Source organism: Mastomys coucha, unplaced genomic scaffold (genome assembly GCF_008632895.1).
Source record: "Mastomys coucha isolate ucsf_1 unplaced genomic scaffold, UCSF_Mcou_1 pScaffold14, whole genome shotgun sequence".
NCBI classification, from domain to species: domain Eukaryota; kingdom Metazoa; phylum Chordata; class Mammalia; order Rodentia; family Muridae; genus Mastomys; species Mastomys coucha.
In genome coordinates, this window is record NW_022196896.1 from 123,712,902 (window position 1) to 123,734,601 (window position 21,700).

Sequence of the window (21,700 nt, forward strand, 5' to 3'; positions counted from 1 at the left end):
CTATAAATTTTAAATATTTACACTTATTCTATTGCTTGGTATTGGTACTCTTAGACTTGCAAAAGATATCAAGGAAACCTCACCCAACCTCATGGTACATACTTGTGGTAGTTATGTTTTGCCAACTGTACACCAACTATAGTCACCTGGGAAGAGGGGAAGTAAATTGAGGAGGTGCCTCCATCAGACTGGACTGTGGCATGTCTGTGTGGCATTTTCTTGATTAAGGACTGATGTGGGAATGCTCATCCTCTGTAGACATTACTACCCTTATGTTTGTTCTTTGGTTGTGTGTGAAAGCAAGTTGAGCAGGCCATGAGAACAAGCCAGTAAGCAGAGTTCCTTCATGATCTCCACCTCAATTGATGCTCTCAGATTTGTCTTGAGTTCCTGGCCTGACTTTCTCAATATCAACTATAACATATAAGCCAAACAACCCTTCACTACCCCAAGTTGATTTTAGTCAGTGCTTATTTCAGCAAGAGAGATACAAACTAGGCCAATAATTAAATCACTTCTACTAATGTATAGAGCTGTCAATTCAACCTGTGACTAAATATAAATACCTCCCCAAATTCAAGTTCACGACCTATATTCCTTTTATACTTCAACTAGGTAGATAGGTTTGCTGTGGTGTTTTTAATCTAGGCCAATGTGTGGGACTCTCCCTATTTCCATGAATATCCAGCGTATGCATTGTGTTTTCTGTGAATCAGGTGATGCGCTGAGGCTGGATTGCAGGCACTGAAGCTCCTAGTGGAACCTGTCAAAATATATACTCTCACTTAAGTAGGACAATGTATTAATTTATGAAACACAGAAGTATAAGCAAGTGTTATGGTTTGAACATATGTGTCCCTTGAAAGTTCCTATTTTGGAAATCAAGACCTAATGTACTCATAATCAGATATTGAGACTTTAGCAAGTGATAAACTCTTGCCTTCTTTGACTTTATGAATAAGATAGTGTCCCATAAAATTTCTGAAGAAAACTAGCCCAGCCATATTGCTCTTCAGTCTTCCAAGGCATATATATATTGGAAGAGGAGATCTCTGTCTCAGGAAGAAAGCACACCACCACACTCAACACCGATTCCTTCACTCTGACTTTCCTAGCCTCCCTGTATTTGTTTTTGAAAAGGTATCTCAGTACCAAGATTTTGTCATAGCACTGTGTGACTGGATGGGCACTTTAAGAGTGGACATGAGAGTAGTCTCCTGGTGAGTGTGACTGGATGGGCACTTTAAGAGTGGACATGAGAGTAGTCTTCTGGTGAGTATGACTGGATGGGCACTTTAAGAGTGGACATAAAAGTAGTCCCTTGGAGAGTGTGGGGGATCCAGGAAGTGGGGATCCAGGAACTGGAGCAGCACTGGACCAGAACTGGGACAGGCTGGGCTTTTCATGTTAAGAAGCACATGTGTGGGAAGTCTCAGGTTCACCATAAGTCATTTTATTGAAAGCTATCACAACAGTCATCATTTTGTACCAGAGAATAGATGGATTTCATTCATCTTTCTGTTCCTAGCTATTGATTAGAAGCTTGGGATCTCAAATGTCCTCAAATCTGTAGTCTTTGCCAGGTCTCTTAGAATAATTTCTTCTTTTTTTTAGAGCTATGGGGAAGCAAACTATTGTACATACTGTATGCAGATTATGTGTCATATTACATATAAATCACTGTTTAATCATGAATATGTCTACACCATGTAAAATATCACTGAGTTTGAGACTTTAGTAAGTGATAAACTCTTGCCTTCTTTGACCTTATGAATAGGATATATATTGTCTGTCATTTTCTCAGATCTTATGCACAGGTTTCAGCTAATTTTTAGCCAAAGAAATTCTACCCCAAGAAGTCTACAACATATTTGGTAGAGAACTTAGAATTTTATTCTTAAAGGGGCAAGACACATATCCTTTCCTTTCTACTGCACTGACTCTCTTACTTCCTGATGCACCCAGCCTTATATCACGGCTTCTTCTGCGTGTCTATGCATGCACACAGATTTCGAGTGGGAAAAGATCTCTTGCCAAATGCAAATAGCAGGACTTTTTTTTTTTTTTTGCCTATAAAGATTTTTCTTAAATTCTAGTGAAACAACCCAAGTTTTTCAAAGCACTTCTTACCCTGAAAAGTTGTGCAATTTTGGCCTGAGATGGCAGGACGATAGTGTTAGTAAAGTATAAAGGAAACCCAAAATATGAAAACATTTATACATTTAAATAAAATGTCTGTAGCTATTTTATTTCTGAACTGTTTTCTGTATAAAAGTGCAAGGGTATGGTATCAGGCTATTACACAGAGGAACCTGATACGACTTCCCCAAATTCAACCAACAAATACTCAAGAGTCTTTACATTGATGGGCAGGTACTGTCTAATGCTGTAGATATACACTGGTTAGAAAAGAAAAAAAGTAAAACAGACCTTCCTGAAACCTACAGCTTAGGTGATAAAGAGGATATAAACAAGCAAGTAAAATGTACAGAATATTAAAACAAAGTGTTACATATAAGAACAAAATTTGGAAAAAGGATGAACTTGGGATGGAACAAGGACAGCTCAGACTGCAATTGGAAATTTGGTTTCTGAGAAGTCCATACTGTGATTATTATATGAAGAAAATCACAGAAGGAGACACACTAAGAATGGCCCTGTGTCATTAAGGGAGGCAGGGAGAGAGGTTGTGGGGATGAAGCTGGAAGGAGAGGACCGGGGTGGGGCTGTGATCAAAATGTAATGGGAATAAACAAATAAACCAATGGAAAAAAAATGACTCTGTGGGTATATGGAGAAAGACTGGTCCAAATTGCATAAGCAGCCCATGGTAAGGGCCTGATGGAAGGCCCTAGAAGGTTCTAGAAATTCAAATAGATGAACTGTGGCTGGAACAGATTTATCAAGGGGAGGAGAAGTAAAAGATTGTAGGAACAGATTTTTGCTGAAATGTAGAGAACCGTGGTTGTTTACCAAGTGGGGACAATTTCAGTTTATTCAGAGTAATCTCATTTGTGGTTGGATTCTTATTTGGATTTTTAGCTGTACTGGGAGAGGCAGTATATGGAGCAGCACACTTCTGGGAATAAAGAAGACAGTTTGAGAGGGATATTCACTGAGGTGAGCACATGTCCCCTCTGGGAAGCCTAAGAGCTCATGCTTTAGGTTCCATTGCAGTTCTAAATAAGTATGCACTGACACAAATATTGGAATTGATGGGGATGGTCTGGGATCTGGAGCTACACAGGTCCTGGCAGGCAGCCATTGGAGTCAGCAGGGTTTGCATTAGGGTTCTCCTACAGCGGAGGGAATTGTGCAGCTTTTAGATTATTTTTTAGATGATTCGCTTTTCATAAATCAAATTTCATATTTTATGGCCACACTTATCCAGTAGATTATGCCTCTTGTATTTGATTTCTACTTTTAAAAATTTTAAAAACCTTGGAGTAAATAATTTTGCTCGTGCTTTTACATTCTTTCATTAAAAGAGAGACTATGAGAAGAGGAAAGACGGTGCCCCTCATAAGTTTCTTCGTTCTCAGTCTCACTTCTGAGCACATTGGGCACGCCATCTGCAATTTGGAAGACCATTTCAATTTATAGTATTAAATAATGCTAGCATTAACTATTAAATAATTTGGACTCACCGAGAAACAGAAGGACGGTTTATGAAGGGACGAAAACAATGTTTTGTCTGGTTTCCCAGATTGAAACCAGACAGGCAGCATTATGTACTTAGGAAAAAGCATCCACCTTAGCCCTTCTCGAGAGCTCAAGAGCACCTGGGCTGTATCAATTGTTTGAGCAAGACAAGGCAACACAAACCAGAGGTCGGAGGGTAGCTGGAGTTAAAGGTCCTATGGATGGTTCAGTTGGGATTAGTTAAGGGTGTCTCTGGTCTTTGTCCTTTGGTTTAATTACTATTCCACACATCCTCCAGAGACATGAAAAACTCTGCCCGTGTAATACCCAGCTTGGTTTTAAAACACATTTTACTACCAGCATATCCTTCCTACTCTCTTAAACATGCTTGCCTTGCAAGGCCAGAAGACGAGTAGATTATTTTAAGAGTGGCACCGATTAACATTTTTAAACAAAACTGATTTGCCAATATATCAATCTTTTAAAGAGGAAAAAAATTTATATTAAGCTGCAGCCATGGTGATTTTTCTACACACTTATGGATAGAGTCGGTTTTACTCTAAAGAAACAGGCTGATAGGTTCTCCTTCCTATTGGTCTAACTCTAAAATGCTCAACACATCTTGCCAATAAAGAAAAAAATTTCCCAAGCAGTAAAGATAACTTCACCCAACACTGTTCAAATCTCCTACATATCACAATAACAAAATCTAAATATTCTGCAGGAAGTCCACTGTACCTTTTAGGGCCTTCTGCTTCTGAGGTGACAACATGTTCACAGGGTGGTAGGAAGCTTCTGGGACGTATCTTTTGTTCCTGCTTTCCTCACAGTACGCTCTTGATGCAGTCCTTTGGCACTCCGCTGGCCCCTGTTGGAAGTCGTTCAGTCCACTGGTTTTCTGTTCTCTATTACTGTTTGGCTCTGCATCGCTGGTTAGCATCTTATCAATCAGAAACAGGTTTTCTGTAGTGTGTCCTACAGACGTGGACTCAGTAGAGTTTTGTGGAAAGTCTATTTGAGAACAGATTTCATTTTGATTCTCCCTGGTTAAGTCTACAAAATCTCGGTAGCATATATCCTTCACCACTGGTAGTGCCTGGCATGTGTCACCTTCAACATTTTCCAGGTAGCTAGTCGACTCTCTAGGGTTTCTTATAGCCATGGGAGAGTTAGAATCAACTGTGCCTTCTTTGTAATTCTGAGTAGTGAGTCTCTGCTCTAACTCATCAGTTATGGAGGTCATGACTGGCACTTCTGTTCTGCTGAGGCCGGCCCTCTCTCCATGATTTGCATGGTTCTCTGCTTGATTCCATTCCACAGACCTGTGAATATTGCCGTGAAGTGGGCTCTTTGAAACGAGACTGCTGCAGGATGCATTCCTGACATCTGGACTCTGTGGGTTCTTCCCTTCTAATGGTTGTGTGTTTGCAGAAGAGTGGCTATGTAAAATAGTTTTGTTAATATCTCTGTAATGTACTTTTGTTTGCTCTGTCTCAACCCCAATATACTGGCTAAAGGAAATTGTGTTCCCAGGAGTCTCTACAGGTTCTGAACATCTGGTGACCCTGTGAGATGGACTGAGTAAAGGAGAAGGCTTTGTAGCCTGTTCACCGACAGGAAAAGATATGGAATTTGAGCTCTCATAGTCTTCTCTTGGTAGTGTTTTGTCACCTCTACAGCCAATGTTGGCTGCTTTTTCTCCCAAGAGCTGCAAGGTTAAGAGAGACAAAGGACAAAATGCAGAGTCTGAGGCATCTTGAATGGGAATCATGCCATTCACAGTACTTAGGGGACCATTTGTTCCTGCTGGGCATGGCTGTACTTGGGAATCTGAGGTGATACTTTCCCTGACGTCAGAGCTGTTTCTTCTCTCTTCAGCCACACCCCTAGAATCCTCAAAAGACATTTTACTTAAATCCCTATTATTTAAACCTGTGGTCCTTAAGGTTTCCGATGAGGCAGGAGGGCAAGTGTCAGCTGTGAAGCAATGCTGCTCTAGGGGCTTGTCCTGAGTGATTTGTAAGACCTTCTGCTGAGAGGTAGCAGAGTCATCGGAGGCTGAAGGCAGTGTGTTGGGTTTCTTCTTCTCTCTCTTGGGAGGCGAGCTTAGAGAAACCACAGTTGTGTCTGAATTCTCTCTCTGGACAATATTAACACTAGAGGGAGTGTGGTGGTGCAAAGTATCTGAACTCTGGTTCTGGTTTTCAAGCCTCTGGTTTTCAGGGCGATTCATGCCAGGCTGTGAAGGAGATTCACGGGGTTCATTCTTGGTGTGATTTGTGGTGTGATTCGGGATGTGAGTCAAGGAGCCTCTTCTGTGTTTTGTTGGTTTTCCTATGCTTTTAGGATGACATATATTGATGAATACGTTCTGTCTTTTACTTATGTATTCCACCATAATTTCTTTTCCTACAATGCTTATGTTCATTGAAGGGACCTCACTTCTAGAAACCTTTCTTAGGTATGTAGATGGAACCCTATGTTTAACTTCTTCTGCCAGTACAGTACTGTATTTAGAGAAGCGACCCCGAGATTTGGTGCCTCTCCATGCTTGTTGGACAGAATAATGTTGGTGACACGTTGGACATCTCCTTTTTGTGAGGAACTGTGCTCCTGTTTTACAGAAAATGTTTTTTGTGGTTTCCATGTGTACATTGAGAGCCCCACATTTGACTTCTCTAATAAATTTGCCTTTGGCTGGCTTTAAGACTTCTACAGTGTTTGGGAAATCATCTGTTGTAATTTCCCCTGGCAACGAATTTTCACAGTCATTAAACATGGCCACTGGTAAAATTTCCTCTAGCTGATGAGAGATGGCCGGAGGAGGGTAACCATTCTCCATACTCATGTGTACCTTGCTGTCAGATGGAGCTTGTTTCTCATCTTTGACAAGAAAAGAGGAATTCTGTTTTCCATTTATAGAAGCAGATATATACTCATTTCCGTTTTCCTTCAATTTCCCTAATGCCCTAGTCTGATGAAGCACAGCCTCTGAAGTGTGTCCCTTGATGTCCTCTTCAAAATCTTTTACATTTTGGGGGCATGCTTGACCAGATGGCTGAGATGTACCTAAAAAAACAAAGAAGAGAGGAAAGAGAAATGTTTTATGTCCACTTAAAGAACAGATGTTTCAAATCATAGGATGAATATAGAAATATCATCTGTAACTATTTTGGGTAATAGTTTCCATTGGTTTCCATGAAAATTCTGTCCAAATAAATATGTTATTTTACATTAATTATCCTAAGGTGCAGAATAACCTGGTAGTTTAGAAAATAAACTTAAGGCAACTTCTGAAATTGAGTTAAATTAAAAAGAAATGGATGCAACTAATTTTTAAATGCCATGTCTTGATAAGATGTTAAGTGATATGCTCTAAAAATTTAAATGTAGCATTCTTCCACAGCCTATGTCTAACTCCATGTAATTCCACAGAGTTAAAGATTCTGGTAAAGAGGATGCAGGAGAATTTAGTATTGTCTATAGACTGCCTTTCAAATACATCACATGGATTCCATTGCCTTAAACTTTTTTTTGGGTATCTTCACAAATTCGAATTCCCATGGCATCCAGGCAATGTTAACAAATAAAATAGGCTTGATACCCATATTTATCTCTAGCCAATAGCTGCTGTGGGCATTGTGGGAGGAAGGGAGGAGATCACTTACTGCTAGATTCACACATTTTCCAAGAGAGCACTTAGAATCTCTGTTCATTTACTTTGAAATCACCTTGTTCTTGAGGATTGGCTCACATTGTTAAGGCTCTTTTCTAAAGTTGGAGGTCAATGCATGAAGACATCACATACGGCCCAAGGATTGTCAATAGACATCTTGTATTTTTTTTATTTTACTATTTATTAAAATTGAATATTTTACTTTTACTTTCTGAAGTTTGTTAACATGGATATGAGGCATCTGATTTTGTATAAAAATACTGTGAGCAAAACATGTATTTCAAATAATATATAAGGAGATTATATATTAAAGTTAAAGAAAACAGAAGAATGACAATAGATGCTAGTACTATGGCAATCAATGAAGAAGATGTACCAAAGCATGGCTTAAATGTCATTTGCTTTTATTTATTTATTTATTTATTTATTTATTTATTTATTTATTTATTGTGTGTATGTATGCATACACATGTGCATGCACACGCACGCACACGCACACACACACACATACACACACACACACACACACACACGAGCGTGTGTGTGTGTGTGTGTGTGTGTGCACCATGATGTGTATATAGAGGTCAGAAGACAATTTGAGGGAGTTAGTTTGCTCCAGACATTGAACTCAAGTCACACAATTTGGTGGCAAACATACTGAACCACCTTATTGGCTCATCAAAAGGGATATTTTTAAACAACTGAATAAGTTAAAAATTGCTAATAATTTTTTTATAAATTTATTTTAAATGTTATGAATTTAAACATAATATCCATATGCTTACGTGGACTATACATTAGTTCTGTGGATCCCTGGACAAGAAAGTAAGAAGTATACTATAGTGCTTGAAGATTCTGTCCACACCCATTTGTCCCTTCTTCAGCCCTAAAGGAAGAGCTGCTTTTGTCGGGTACTAGGATAACTTCCATAAGCCTGCTTACAATTGGGAATGAGTATGTCACATGGATGGCATGGAAGAGGAGACAAGGAGGCAAATCACTCTAAAGGCCACTTACAATCAAGCATGGACACAATCACAGTGTATGGATGGGAAGACTCCCTTCCATAACTAAAGGTTAGCATTGATTCTTAAAATACTGCATGCCAAAGGAAGTTCAGTGCACAGCCCATACTGTTTGATAGTTTTACACTTACAGTAATTTTTAGTTGACTGTAGCAGATAAATTGAGAAAGTTATGTAGCAATGTATTAGCAGTAGATTTTAATAGCGAGGTGGGAGCTTAATTGACTATGTTGAAATGAGTAAACATTCTAGTTAAAAGTTTTTAGTCCACAGTGCATATAAATAATAGTTGGTGTAGGAGTACATTTATTGTAGTGAAAACCTGTGGTGGTTTGAATCAGAATGGCCCCATAGACTCATATGTTTGCATGTTTGTTCATAGAGAGTGGTGGTACTAGGAGGTGTGGCCTTTTGGGGGTAGGTATGGTCCTATTGGAGGAAAATTGTCACTGGAGGCTGGCTCTGAGGTTTCAAGTGCTTAATCCAGGCCTAGTGGATCACTGTCTCTTCCCGCTGCCTGTGGATCCAGATGTAGAACTCTTAGCTACTTCTCAGCACCATGTCTGCCTGCATCCACCATGTTTTCCACTATGATGATAATGGTCAAAATCTTTGAACTGTAGACCAGCCCCAATGAGGTGTTTTTCCTTATAATAGTTGTGAAGGTCATAGTATCTCTTTATAGCAATACAACTCTAAGGCAAAAATCATTGAACTATTCTATAGCATTTCTTAATACATCCCTTCCTTTTTTATACAAATATCTCTGTGATAATGAACAAAATACACTGATGTTATTAATTTGTACATCCCCTCCACCAAACAATTGAACTGGACTTACATACAGTAGTATTCAAGACTTTCCATTTTCTGTATGCTTTTCTTCTTTTCCCTCTCATTTTTGGAAGATGTCGATCCTCAGTTAACTCTACCTTTCGAAAGTACCAAACTTGAAATTATTTTCAGTCAGAATTTAGATTTCATCAAAGTGCGAATGAGCTCACTTATCAACTTGTCAGCATCATGTCTCCCTCTGTAGTATTCTACTTTGACTATATGTTATTGTCCTGAAAATATTTTCTCTTCCTATTTAGTTGTTCCTCAACAATTCATTGGAACGAGCCATACAATATGGAAATTCAAACATGTATAACATATACATAAATAAATGCACACACAGGTTTTTAGATGTTTAGGATGAAAATTGCAAAATTACCATTGTTTAATGGATTTTCTAAAATGTAATTATTATATTTCATATTTGTACTCTTTTTAGGTATGTGCATGCACCACCTCAATACCCAGTGTCTGCAGGGGCCAGCAGAGGTTTCCAGTTCCCCAAGAATTAGAGTTATGGATGGTTATTAGTCCCCATGTGAGTGCTGGGAATCAAACCAGCATCCGCAACAAGAGGACAATCCACTTTTCCAACCACTGTTTAATTGATTTTTTTTTGTACTCCATTTTTAATACTAACAAACTGATGTAACTTTTGTAATTTTTACCTATGTTTAAAGTCATTAGAGTATTAGCCTCATTGAGCTAAGTGTTGTAAGGAGGATCTTTTACCTCCATTACAGGATCATCTGACCGTCCACATTTAAGTATTATGAAACTGGATATACATGTCAGCAGTGTTGGTAGCTCCTCCTGGAAGATGACATTCTCCATCTCTGCCGTAAGTCAGAGTTATGTCCCTGTGGACGGTATCTGAAGGGACAGCATGTATTAGGCAGAGGTCTCTGAGAAAGCATCCTTCGCACTACTCCGCTAGTGCTGTCGCTGGGCATCTGCTTTTGCACATAGCTGCATCTGATTTCCATTGCCTTGGTCCTTCACAATGACTAAGTGATCTGCAAAACCCAGATAAAGTAGCTTGCATGACTAGGAACAGGGCAACCTTATGTGTAGGTCCGAAGTTCTGACAGTGGATTCACCAAGCAAGATGCTTATTTCTCCAAATTAAATGGAGCTGGCTCATGTGGTAAAGATGTACTTAAATTCCCCTCAACTCGTTTTTCTTATTATCCCTGGCATCATGGCATCTATTGATTCCCAATCCTATTTATTCCCCAAACTCTGGCAACATTAGATCTTTTTGCATATTTCTCTTCCTTAGAGCACCTTTGTCTCTGGAAAAACTGACATTCATCGGCACTTCCAGCTTTCTTTCCTGTTCTCTCCCAATAAGCATGAATAAGTCCTTACAGCCGAGCAATAACATTTTCTCCTTAGAAAGGCAATGTGGGAATTTGATTGAGTACAGATTACAAATACACAATTTAACATGTTTAATTTGTAATCATTGTTTTATATGGATATTGGGATGTCAAATTTTGAAACTACTTCAAAAGGACTTATAAATTATTTCTTGGGCTCAGCAGGTAAGAGCATCGACTGCTCTTCTAGAGGTCCTGAGTTCAATTCCCAGCAACTACATGGTGGCTCATAACCATCTGTAATGGGATCTAATGCCCTCGTCTAGTGTGACTGAAGACAGCTACAGTGTACTCATATACATAAAATAAATAAGCAATTCTTTATAAATTATTTCTTTATGGTTGTATACAGTGGGAGCAGAAACTGTGGCTGTCCCACGGTATACAGTGGTGAACACTATGGACGTAGACTCAGGAGATCTGGGTTTACAATCTCTGAGGCTGTTTTCGTCACCTCTGAAATAAATGCGAATACAATCTTCATGAAGTAGTTGTCTCTAAGAAACACAATAGAAAATGCTACAATTCATTCCATTCAAATGACACCAGTGACTCTTTATGTACTTATACTTTATATGTACATCTAATGCACTATGTTGATGACTAACACTGTGTAGTGGCTACAAAGTCATTTCACACAAGATGAGAACCTGAGATTCTAACTGAACCTGGACTCTACCAGGCTGCTAGGACGTAGGTGAACTTTCTCTTTGCACATGGTTTAAACACTCTGTATTGCTCCTTCTCATACTGGAAAAATTTTGTACTTGATTTGTGTTTTAGCTGTGAGAGAGCACAACTTTGTTCTAGAAAATTTAATGTACTGTTCAGTGTATACCTACTAGTCTCCATAGTGCTTAGCACATATATATGCATGAGTAAATGAATTTCATGGTCTGTGCCAACATAGACCTAACTGTGTTTTATAATAGCTTCCTTTCACGTTTCTTGATGTATTTTCTATGCATTTTATTTGTTCTTAGCTAATAAGGTTCCAGTTTTATATAAAAAAATATTGAAAAATCTCCCCTATATCTCCTTTGTTTTCTACTTCTGTGAGAAGCAGCAACATGTCCTCATGGAACTACCCAGGCTCGTTGGTATATATGAGTCACATGAGCAGAATGAAGGGTATAATTAATCAGACAGTAATGAGAGTAAAGTGCCTCTCCATTCGTGTAGCACAGTGTGCTGCAACCACAGTGCCTATCATACCCTAGTACAATAAGGGGTTAAAGAAGCTGTCGCCCCTTAGTATCCCTGACTCCTGTTTCTATACTTCTGCCCCACGTGATCCCTTCTTCAAGACATTCAACCATTTTAATGCTATCTGTAGCCTTTATCCTTTCTTGGAAAAGAGAAGAATCTTAACAAACTTATCTTCGAGTCACCAAAGAGCATAATTAAGGCAAAGGGAGAATGTTTTTACAACAGTAAGGAATTCAACCTTTTCAAGAAGTTTTAGTGTTGTTCTTACTAGAAAAAAAATAGTATAAACCCTTATACCTGCTTCAAAGTTTTTAGTTTTTAATTTCATATGGAGATTCCATTGTCATCCTGAAAGTTTCCCACAAGAAAACTGATAATGTTTCCTTCTTTCCTATTTCTTTCTTTTTATTGGTTATTTTATTTATTTACATTTTAACTGTTATTCCCTTTTCTAGATTCCCCTCTGCAGACCCCCTATCCCACCCCTCCCCCTGCTTCTATGAGGGTGCCCCCCACCACTAACCTCCTCTTCACCCCCTAGCATTCCCCTATGCTGGGTCATTAAGCCTTCACAGAACCAAGGGCCTCCCCTCTCATTGATGTGTGATAAGGCCATCTTCTGCTTCATATGCAGCTGGAGCCATGGGTCCCTCCATGTGTACTCTTTGGTTGGTGGTGGTTTAGGCGCTGGGAGTTCTGGGGTGTCTGGTAGGTTGATGTTGTTGTTCTTCCTATAGGGTTGCAAACCCCTTCAGCTCCTTCAGTCTGTCTCCTAACTCCTCCATTGGGGTCCCTGTGCTCAGTCCATTAGTTGGTGGCAAGCATCAGCATCTGTGTTGGTAAGGCTCTCAGGAAACATCCATATCAGGCTCCTATCAGCAAGCACTTCTTGGCATCAGCAACAGTGATTGGATTTGGTAGCTGCATATGGGATTGATCCCCAGGTGGCACAGTCTCTGGATGGCCTTTCTTTAGGTCTCTGCTCTACTCTTTGTCCCTGTATTTCCTTTAGACAGGAGCAATTCTGGGTTAAAATTTTGAGAAGGGTGGATGATTCCATCCCTTAACCAGGGGCTATGCTTAACCTCTGGATATGGTCTCTACAGGTTCTCTCTCCCATTTGTTGGGTATTTCAGCTAATGTCATCCCCACTGGGCCCTGGGAGCTGGAAACAACCCATGTGTCCCTCAACAGAGGAATGGATACAGAAAATGTGGTACAATCACACAATGGAGCACTACTGAGATATTAAAAGCAAAGACTTTATAAAATTCGCAGGCAAATGGATAGAACTAGAAGAAAATATCATCCTGAATGAGGTAACACATGCACAAAAGAACACACATGGTGTGTACTCACTGATAAGTGGGAATTAAGAAATAAGCTTGAATTACCCATGATACAACTTACAGACCAAATAAAGCTCAAGAAGGAAGACCACAGTGTGGAAGCTTCAGTCCTACTTAGTAGGGGAACAAAATAATCACAGGAGATAGAGGGTGGGAGGGACTTGGGAGGAACAGAGGAGGGGAAGAGGACAAAAAGATGGGCAAGATCAGGTGTGAGAGGAGAGGCAGGAGATGTACAGAGGGTTAGGAAATTGAACAGAGTTGTGTAGCAATGGGGGATAGGGAACTGGGGGTAGCCAATAGAAAGTCCTAGAGGACAGGAAAGCAAGAGGCTTTCCTATCTCTTAAGCAAACGTTTTTCCTTCTTTTACAAGGCCCCCTGCCACCCTTTTTCCTACCTGTGGGAGGATAAATTTGGCACTCAGTCTATGCTAAAATGGAGCTGACTCTGTCTCTCTACTTTCCAACCAACATGACAAATTTCTCTGAAATTTATCGTACTCTATCAAAGTCCTTATTTTGTGGGTAATGTAAGCATTTCTAGACGATGTTTCCCTGGACCAATTTTTTGCAATTATTGTCTCCTTCCTCTCAGACTTCATTTCTGTCTGCATCTTTACTTCTCCATCAACTGTCACATGCCTTTACAGCAACACATAGTTAACAGCTTGGGTCAACACTCTTCAACTTTCATCTTTCTTCAAGTTCACTCTGAGCAGCCTATTATCCCCTCAGACTCCACGACAGGACTCTTGTCCAGGTCGCAACTGACAGCCAAATTGCTACAACTCAGTCACTTCTTGGTTTTCAGTGTATTCACACTCTGAGCATTGTTTCACACAGAAAAAGAAGCACGCCACACTCTCTTGACATTGCAATGGCTCATTGGTCCCTTTGTCAGACAAGTTGTCTGATCATTGCTTGCTCATTTCTTCATAAACTCTTTCTGAGAAATCTTATTTTTGGTATTTTTACCCACCATCCTTCCAAATGTAGAGTTGATAACTTAGTTCTTGAAACTCTTTATTTCATTTGGATAGAAGTTCAGGATTAAACATGAGGTTGTTAAATAGATCCTCCTGAAAATTAAGCTGAGATTTTACTCCAGCTAATGTCTGGTCCCGAGTCTGCAAAGACCTCTGCTGGTTCAGATCTTTCTCCTATGATGGTGTCTCATCTCTATCAGTAACATCTCCATTCACTCTGTTACAACCAAGCCTCTCCCTGTCATCTCATATTCTTCTCTTTAACCTCCTTTCAACTCACCAGCAAATTTGTCTTATTCTGTCTCCAAGTGCACACATACAGCATATGTATTATATATAAACATGTTTAAAATCTGGATTATTGCAGTAGCTTTTAAAATCCTTTTCTTCCAAATTCATATTCTTTTATGATTCACTGAGAAGCCAGACTGATTTTGTAAAATAGAAACTAAATCATGTCACTTCCCTGCCTAATAATATTTAAGGGTCTCCCATTTTATATTTTAAACAGTCTAAACACTTTCATTCTATTTAATTCCATTTCAAATAAAATGCCTCACTACTATGCCTTTGGATATATATAGAGGACTCTATGCTGTTACAGATTCCCTGGGTTTGTATTTTTCATGAGTGCTTAATTGTTCTGTTGCAGATCAACAATGAGGATGCGAGGACTGCTGTTGAGTAAGCTGAGTCCTACCGTATCTGGTGTCTCTGTGCTGTACTTCCTGCACCGCAGAAAGTGCGAGCACTGTGTATCTGTTGCAGGACCGAGTCATGATACCAGCATGCTCAGAAAACAGAAAGGATTGTTAAATTTTCTCACTGGTGTAAGACTTCTGACAAATTGCTTAACGTTCTTCTATTTTATTGCCGAGCTGAATCATTTCCTTGAAAACTTGAAATATAAAATTATATTACCAAGAAAGGAAGAAAAGCTCACAAAGAGTAGATAATTCTCACTATTAAAATTCTCGAAGACTAAATTATAGAATAAATTCATATATTAAATGCTCAAATTCCAAGGCAGGATGCCATCTCGTCACCCCTGTGAAGCCCACTGGCTTTAGTTTCTATGAATTCAGTAAGACATCAATTTTTTTGTTTAAATTATTTTCTAGTTTTTAGCACAAAGTTTGTCATAAAAAGACTGTGAGTGGGTGTGTGTCTGTGTGAGTGTGCATGCACATACACACAGGCATGTAGAGGCCAAAGGTAGATGCTGTTCATCTCCTTCAGTTGCTTATACTGACTTATTTTATGTCAACTTGACACAAGCTTGAGTAATTTTGCAAGAATGTATCTTAACTGAAAAATATTCCCACCAGAGTCTGCGGTGCATATTTTTGATTGATGATTGAACTTAATTCTCTTTAGATGATGCCATCCCTGGGCTGTGGTCCTGGGCGTTCTAAGAAAGCAGAATGAGCAACCAATGGAGAACAAGATAGTGAGCAGCACTCCTTCATGACTTCAGTTCTTAACTCTAGGTTCCCACCCTGAGAACTTTGGATGACAAACTAAGATCTTAAGAGAAAATAAGCCCCTTTATTCCAAAATTGCTTCTGGTCACAGTGTCTTATCACAGCAATAGAAATTCAAACTAAGAGACTCTGCATCTTAATATCTTGGTGAACCCAGAACTCATCAATCTGGCTAGGCTGCAAGTTTCTTGAAGAACCCAGAGCTCATCTATCTGGAAGGCCAAAGAGCTCCAGGAATCCTAGTCTCCATTTCCCCTGTGCTGGATGAAAAGACACACACAGTCACTCCTGGGTTTTCCATGGTGCTTGGGGATCCAAGCTAAATTTCTCATGCATTTGTGAAAAGCACTTTCCTGACTGAGCCACTTCTCCAAGACACTGTACATTAAAAACTAACTTTATCAGTGAAACAAATTCTGAAAAGTCTAAGTTTAAAAATATTAAAAGTATTCACATTTACTTTTGCAAATATGCTCAAAGTAGAAAATCCTGACTTTAAACATCATGCTTGACTTTGGGTGGCATGGGAATTAAGACTACACTCTTTTGTCTGTAATTTATAAAAGTAAGAAGGGGAAAAGAAGAATTTGTAGGAATAAAGCTATTATAGTAATACCCATACATTATTTCACGCCTGCATTCAGTGGGCATACAGTGATGAGGATTAGAACTTCCAAATGTGGGATGTGTAGGTAATTCTTGCTGAATAGTCTGCTAGGGTCTTGGAATTAAGCATCCTTAGTAAACATTGTTTGAGGAAACTTCAGTGCACTTTGAAAGTTGTTCTTTACATCTTTGCTTCCTTGCCCTTGTGAAAGAATGACTATTTAATTTTTATTTACAGACATTTACATGCATGAAGATTTGAACATGTCTAGTTGAAATAGAAACAACCAAATCTCATAACTAGTACAACTGATTTCCCTTCCTCCAAACATTTTACAGTTAAGTTTTGGAGGCACCCAAAGGGCAGTTATATCAACCCAGTAATGAGATCTCTGGTGTTCCCTGGTACGTGAATCTCTTAGGGTCCTGAGTTCTGAGAACTAGGTATGAAAGAGTCCTAACATGAACATAAATGTTACCATCCTCTTTGACCCATAGTAGACCAAGTGTAACTACATGGATGAACCTAATTCTTGAGTAGAATAGTCTGACCTACTCCTGACTTACCGTCCTAGCATTCCTCTACACTGGGGCATCAAGTCTTCACAGGACTAAAGGCTTCCTCTCCCATTGATGCCAGATAAGGTCCCTTCAGCTCCTTCAGTCCTTCCCCTAACTCCTCCATTGCGGTCCCTGTGCTCAGTCCCATGGTTGGCTGTGAGCATCCGCATCTATATTGGTCAGGATCTGGCAGAACCTCTCCGGAGGAGCACCCTCATAGAAGCCGGGCAAGGGGGGATGGGTAGGCAGTTTGCAGAGGAGAAACTGGGAAAGGGGATAACATTTGAAATGTAAATAAATAAAGTATCCAATTTTTTAAAAAAAGAACACATTAGATGTTGTTACAAAAGGAAGTCAGAAATAGCTCTATTCTCAATTGTTTATGGTGTTCTGAAGATAGAGAAATAATAGGAGTATTAAATTAAATAGCAAGTAAGTAATAAATAGACATATCTGGCTTTAAATACAATTCAAACTAGTCCCATGTATATTAAATCACTGTCTCTCCTAGAGTCTAACGGAATGAAATGCAGATAGGAAAGGATACTGGCTAGTATAATTTGTTATTACTTGTTATTATTGGTGTATTAAGGTACTGAGAGACAGAATTATACTAGCAAACCAAGGAAAATGAAATCCACATGTAGTAAAGTTTGATACATTAGGTTACACCAGGAAGGAAAGGATGAACGAAAATAAGAATCCTTTATAGTTTGCTCTACGTGTCCATCATGTGTTTGAGGATATCCTTTGCTTCAACCCTCATTTCTTATCAGAGGAAATAAGAAGGTTGCAAAATGTCCAAGGAAAGGATGCACAGAGTAGCTGCACTGTCCTCTTCCTGCCAGACCCTAAAGGACAAGGATGCTTTTACTCGATGTGTCTTAAGATTCTCACTGCTTTGTTCTGTTAAATACAGGGGGTCTTCTCTCACATCATCGGGTACTTTTGTCTTCTACTTTACTAGAGGATGACTTCAATGAAGGAAGTCTGATTAGAAAAGAGAAAATCCAGTATGGTTATAAGAGGCAATCTTTAACTTTAGTACATTGAGCTAGGGGCTGGGCTATGAGATAGACTTAATATAAAAATGTAAATATGATGTAAATTTCAAAGGCTTTACAGCAGAGCCTAGGGATTCTCTGATTTGAATTCATTTGTGATGAGAAACATAATAAATATGTAGATTTAGAGCCCCGTCATCAAGACTTAAGATCCAAAACATATGCATTTTTAATATATACCCATTCTTTTGTTCTGCATGAACCAAGTGCTTTTGACTCAGAAACTTCCATTCAAAAAAAGATGGAATTGGACAGGGTGAATGAAATTCATCTAGAGAGGATCTTGGTAACATTAATGTGTCAGGGTCTTGAAGCCCAGAGGAAACTCGCTATGAGCTCTGCTAGCCTTCTCTGCTTGCCTTTGTTCTACCCTACTTCCCTCCTCTGCCTGTTCTTGCACACCAAAGCTTATATATTTTTCAATGTTGTCTTGGTATAAGAGCAGATTCTATTTCTTTCTGTATCAACAAGTTCCTAGGAAGAAGGCTCAGTGACAGATAATTAAATTTTCCCCCCTGAGCTCCGTGAATGTTCACAGGCTGTACCCAAACTGTGCTCTAATCTCAGGTGTTAGCTCCCCAATATCCTTTCATCTCCTGCTAACCATGACTTGTGACAGAAAATCTCGCAAGTCAAATTAGCAGGCCAGGGCTGTTGGAGTAAGAAGACAAATCATGTTGACTTTTTGATTGCTTGCATTTCCTGTGACATTGTGTTGACATTCAGCTTCACAGAGTCAAAGGGTTCCTGTGCTTTGAACCTAAGTGCGTGTGTGAGCTGAAATTGTCGGTGAGTACATCGGGGATTACAGTGCAATGAAAGTGTTTGGATTGCTCAGTGCCAGACCCCTGAAGCATCTTTCTTGTTTTTTTCCTGAGACTCAAGGTATACTGATTTATAACTACACTGATCAATTTTGGACAGTAATAAAACTCTCACGTGCTCTTCATAATATCAATCTTTATTCCCTAAACAAAACACTGCTTTGCTCATTGGAGGCTAAGACTTGTCTATGACTAAATTCTACATCTTCAAGTCTTTCAGATGGCCGAAGTAAATGTGTTATTTAAAATGTTTTAATCTCAATTTTATTGCGTGGTACATTCAAATATTTTAAGCATTATTTAGAGTACTGTGAGCAATGTCAACCTCATTGCTTTTTCATAATTTTCAGGTTAGGTACCTTGAAATTTTGTTACACCAGAATAGATAATTTGGTGATAGTGTTAATGTCAGCGATACAAGAGTGCTCCAAGGGGGCTTGGACTAAGATTTAATAGAGACATTTCAGATAAATTTAGAATTTGCAACTTAAAATATTTTCCATGTTTGCTTTATTCATTAAGTAACTTTCTGTAGTATAATCAAAACCAATGCAAGCAAGAAGGTGTTAAAAATGTCATAGGCTTGTTATTTTTGGCATACCTTATTTTTTTTTGTTTGTTTGAAGATTGGACCAGTAGGATGGCTCAGTGTGTTAAGGAGTCTGCCTCTACAGAGCCCAATGATCTGAGATTGAGTTCCTGAGCTCACATGGTAGAATTAGAAAAAAGACTCCTAAACATTTTTCTCTGGCCTCCATATACTGTTATGGAGTTTGTGTGTGTGTATGTGTGTGTGTGTGTGTGTGTGTGTATACTGTGCACACACACATAGTCACAAAGACATACAGACACACACATAGGCACAAAGACACACACAGACACACACTGGAACACATACACACAGACAAACACACAGACACAAACAAACAAATACACATATATACTTAAAGTTTGCAAATTGCAATCTTGTCAATGGGGAAGGAAAAAACGGAAAGTTGTTTAGAATTAATTAGTAATCAGCTTAACTTGATTACTTTAGGACTATGGTTATGCTAGACAGATAATCAGAGCTAACATACCATCTCAGATTCACTGAGGTCCGGTCAGTCTCCTAAGAATAGCACTTTTGGGAGCACAACTGCATTTTCCAAGTGAGATTATATCCAGAACTTTTATCCTGCACTTTGGAAAAACAAATCAAGAAGCAGGCCATGAAGGAAGCACATTGTATGAAGGAGTTGAGCTGTTCCTCCACCAAAGCCACACTCCTGCAGCAGCATTAAAAAGAATGCCAACTTGATCATTAGATATTTTTTCTCCAGAAGAGAAAGAAGCCAAGACCATTTTATAATAATAATAATGCAAGGTTGTTCACAGGGTTACTAAAAAATTTCTTTGAATGGTTAAATGTCTTTATATTAAGTTTAATGTAAGTGTGAACTGCTAGCAAGAGAGACTAACAAGGCCAGGTGGCAGAGATTTTCTTTTTAGCTTTATTTCTAAATGAAGGATTTCGTCTACTTATTTGGTGTTATGAATTTATACAAAGAGGAATGAGTTAAAACTCCCAGAGCGACGGCCAGCCTGGTCTACAGAGTGAGTACCAGGACAGCCAGGGCTACACAGAAAAACCCTGTCTCGAAAAACCAACAAAACAAAACAAAACAAAACAAAAAGTTCCCAGAGCAAAAAAGAAATTAAAAAGTATCTAATAGTTAAATTCTTAATGAGAAAAATAAAGATCTTTCTAAGTTTTTTTTTTTATTTCTAAATTCTTAATGATGAAAAACTTTACTGAGAAAATACATATTGTCATAAAAATCTTGTGGCACATAAGATCAACTGGCAATAACACTGGTTTACTGTTTTCAATTATTTATTTACTTATTTATTTAATCACTTGACATCCCCACTGCAGCACCCCCTCCCACCTTTCCTCCCAGTTTACTCCTCCCCTTTTTCTCAGAGAGGGGGAAGCCCTTCTTGGGTACCATCCTGCCGTGGGATATCCAGTCCCTGCAGGACTAAGCATCTCCTCTTCCACTGAGGGCCAACTAGGCAATCCAGGTAGGGAAAGGAGATACGATGGTAGGCAACAGAGTGAGAGACAGCATTCTTCCAATTGTTAGGGGACCAACAAGCTACACTTCTGCTATGAATGTGTGTGTGGGGGGGCTAGGTCCAGCCCTTGCATGCTCTTTGGTTGGTGGTTTCTCTGTGAGCCCCCACCGGCTCAGGTTAGTTGATGCTGTAGGTCTTCTTATGGTGTCCTTGACCCCTCTGGCTCACTCAATTCTATCCCCAACTCTTCCACAAGATTTGCTGAGATATTTGGCTATGGGTTTCTGTATCTGTTTCCATCAGCTGCTAGATGAAGCCTGTTGGTGGTACACGCCTGTAGTCCCAGCTACTCGGGAGGCTGAGACAGGAGGGTAGCTTGAGTCCAGGAGTTCTGGGTTGTTGTGTGTTATGCTGATCAGATGTCCTCACTAAGTTTAGCATCAACATGAGGACCTCTCTCTCAGGAGTAGGCAACCACTAGTTGCCCGAGGGAGGTGTGTGTGAACCAGCCTAGGTCAGTAGCATCGGCTTATTTTAGGAAGGTCTAATTAGAGACAATTTACCCCAAATGCCATGGTCAGAGTATTTTGCTCTGACCCACAAACGCCATGTTAGAATAAAATTGACATAAATCAATTAGCAATTGAGATTTTTATTAAAAATGTAATGTCTGGAAATTGGACATAGTTCTACCAGAGAACCCAGCTATACCACTCCTGGGCATATACCCAAAAGATACCGCAACATGTAATAAGGACACATGCTCCACCATGTTCATAGCAGCCTTATTTATAATAGCCAGAACCTGGAAACAACCCAGATGTCCCTCAACAGAGGAGTCGATACAGAAATTGTGGTACATCTACACAATGGAGTACTACTCAACTATTAAAAACAATAAATTTATGAAATTCTCAGGTAAATGAATGGATCTGGAGAATATCATCCTGAGTGAGGTAAACCAATCACAAAAGAACAAACATGGTATGCACTC

The 21,700-nt window shown here is 39.3% G+C and overlaps 1 protein-coding gene across 1 annotated transcript in view; it reads right to left on the minus strand.

Moving 5' to 3' along the window:
• The window catches only part of LOC116089332, a 119,291-nt gene that overhangs the window by 96,102 nt on the left and 1,489 nt on the right, over positions 1–21,700 (minus strand). Inside the window, exons 2-3 of the mRNA XM_031368944.1 lie at positions 18,002–18,128; positions 4,381–6,711 (exon numbers count right to left, since the gene is read on the minus strand). Of these exons, the coding sequence (XP_031224804.1) occupies positions 4,381–6,711; positions 18,002–18,020 (2,350 nt within the window). The 5' untranslated portion in view covers positions 18,021–18,128. The remainder of the gene's footprint in view (positions 1–4,380; positions 6,712–18,001; positions 18,129–21,700) is intronic.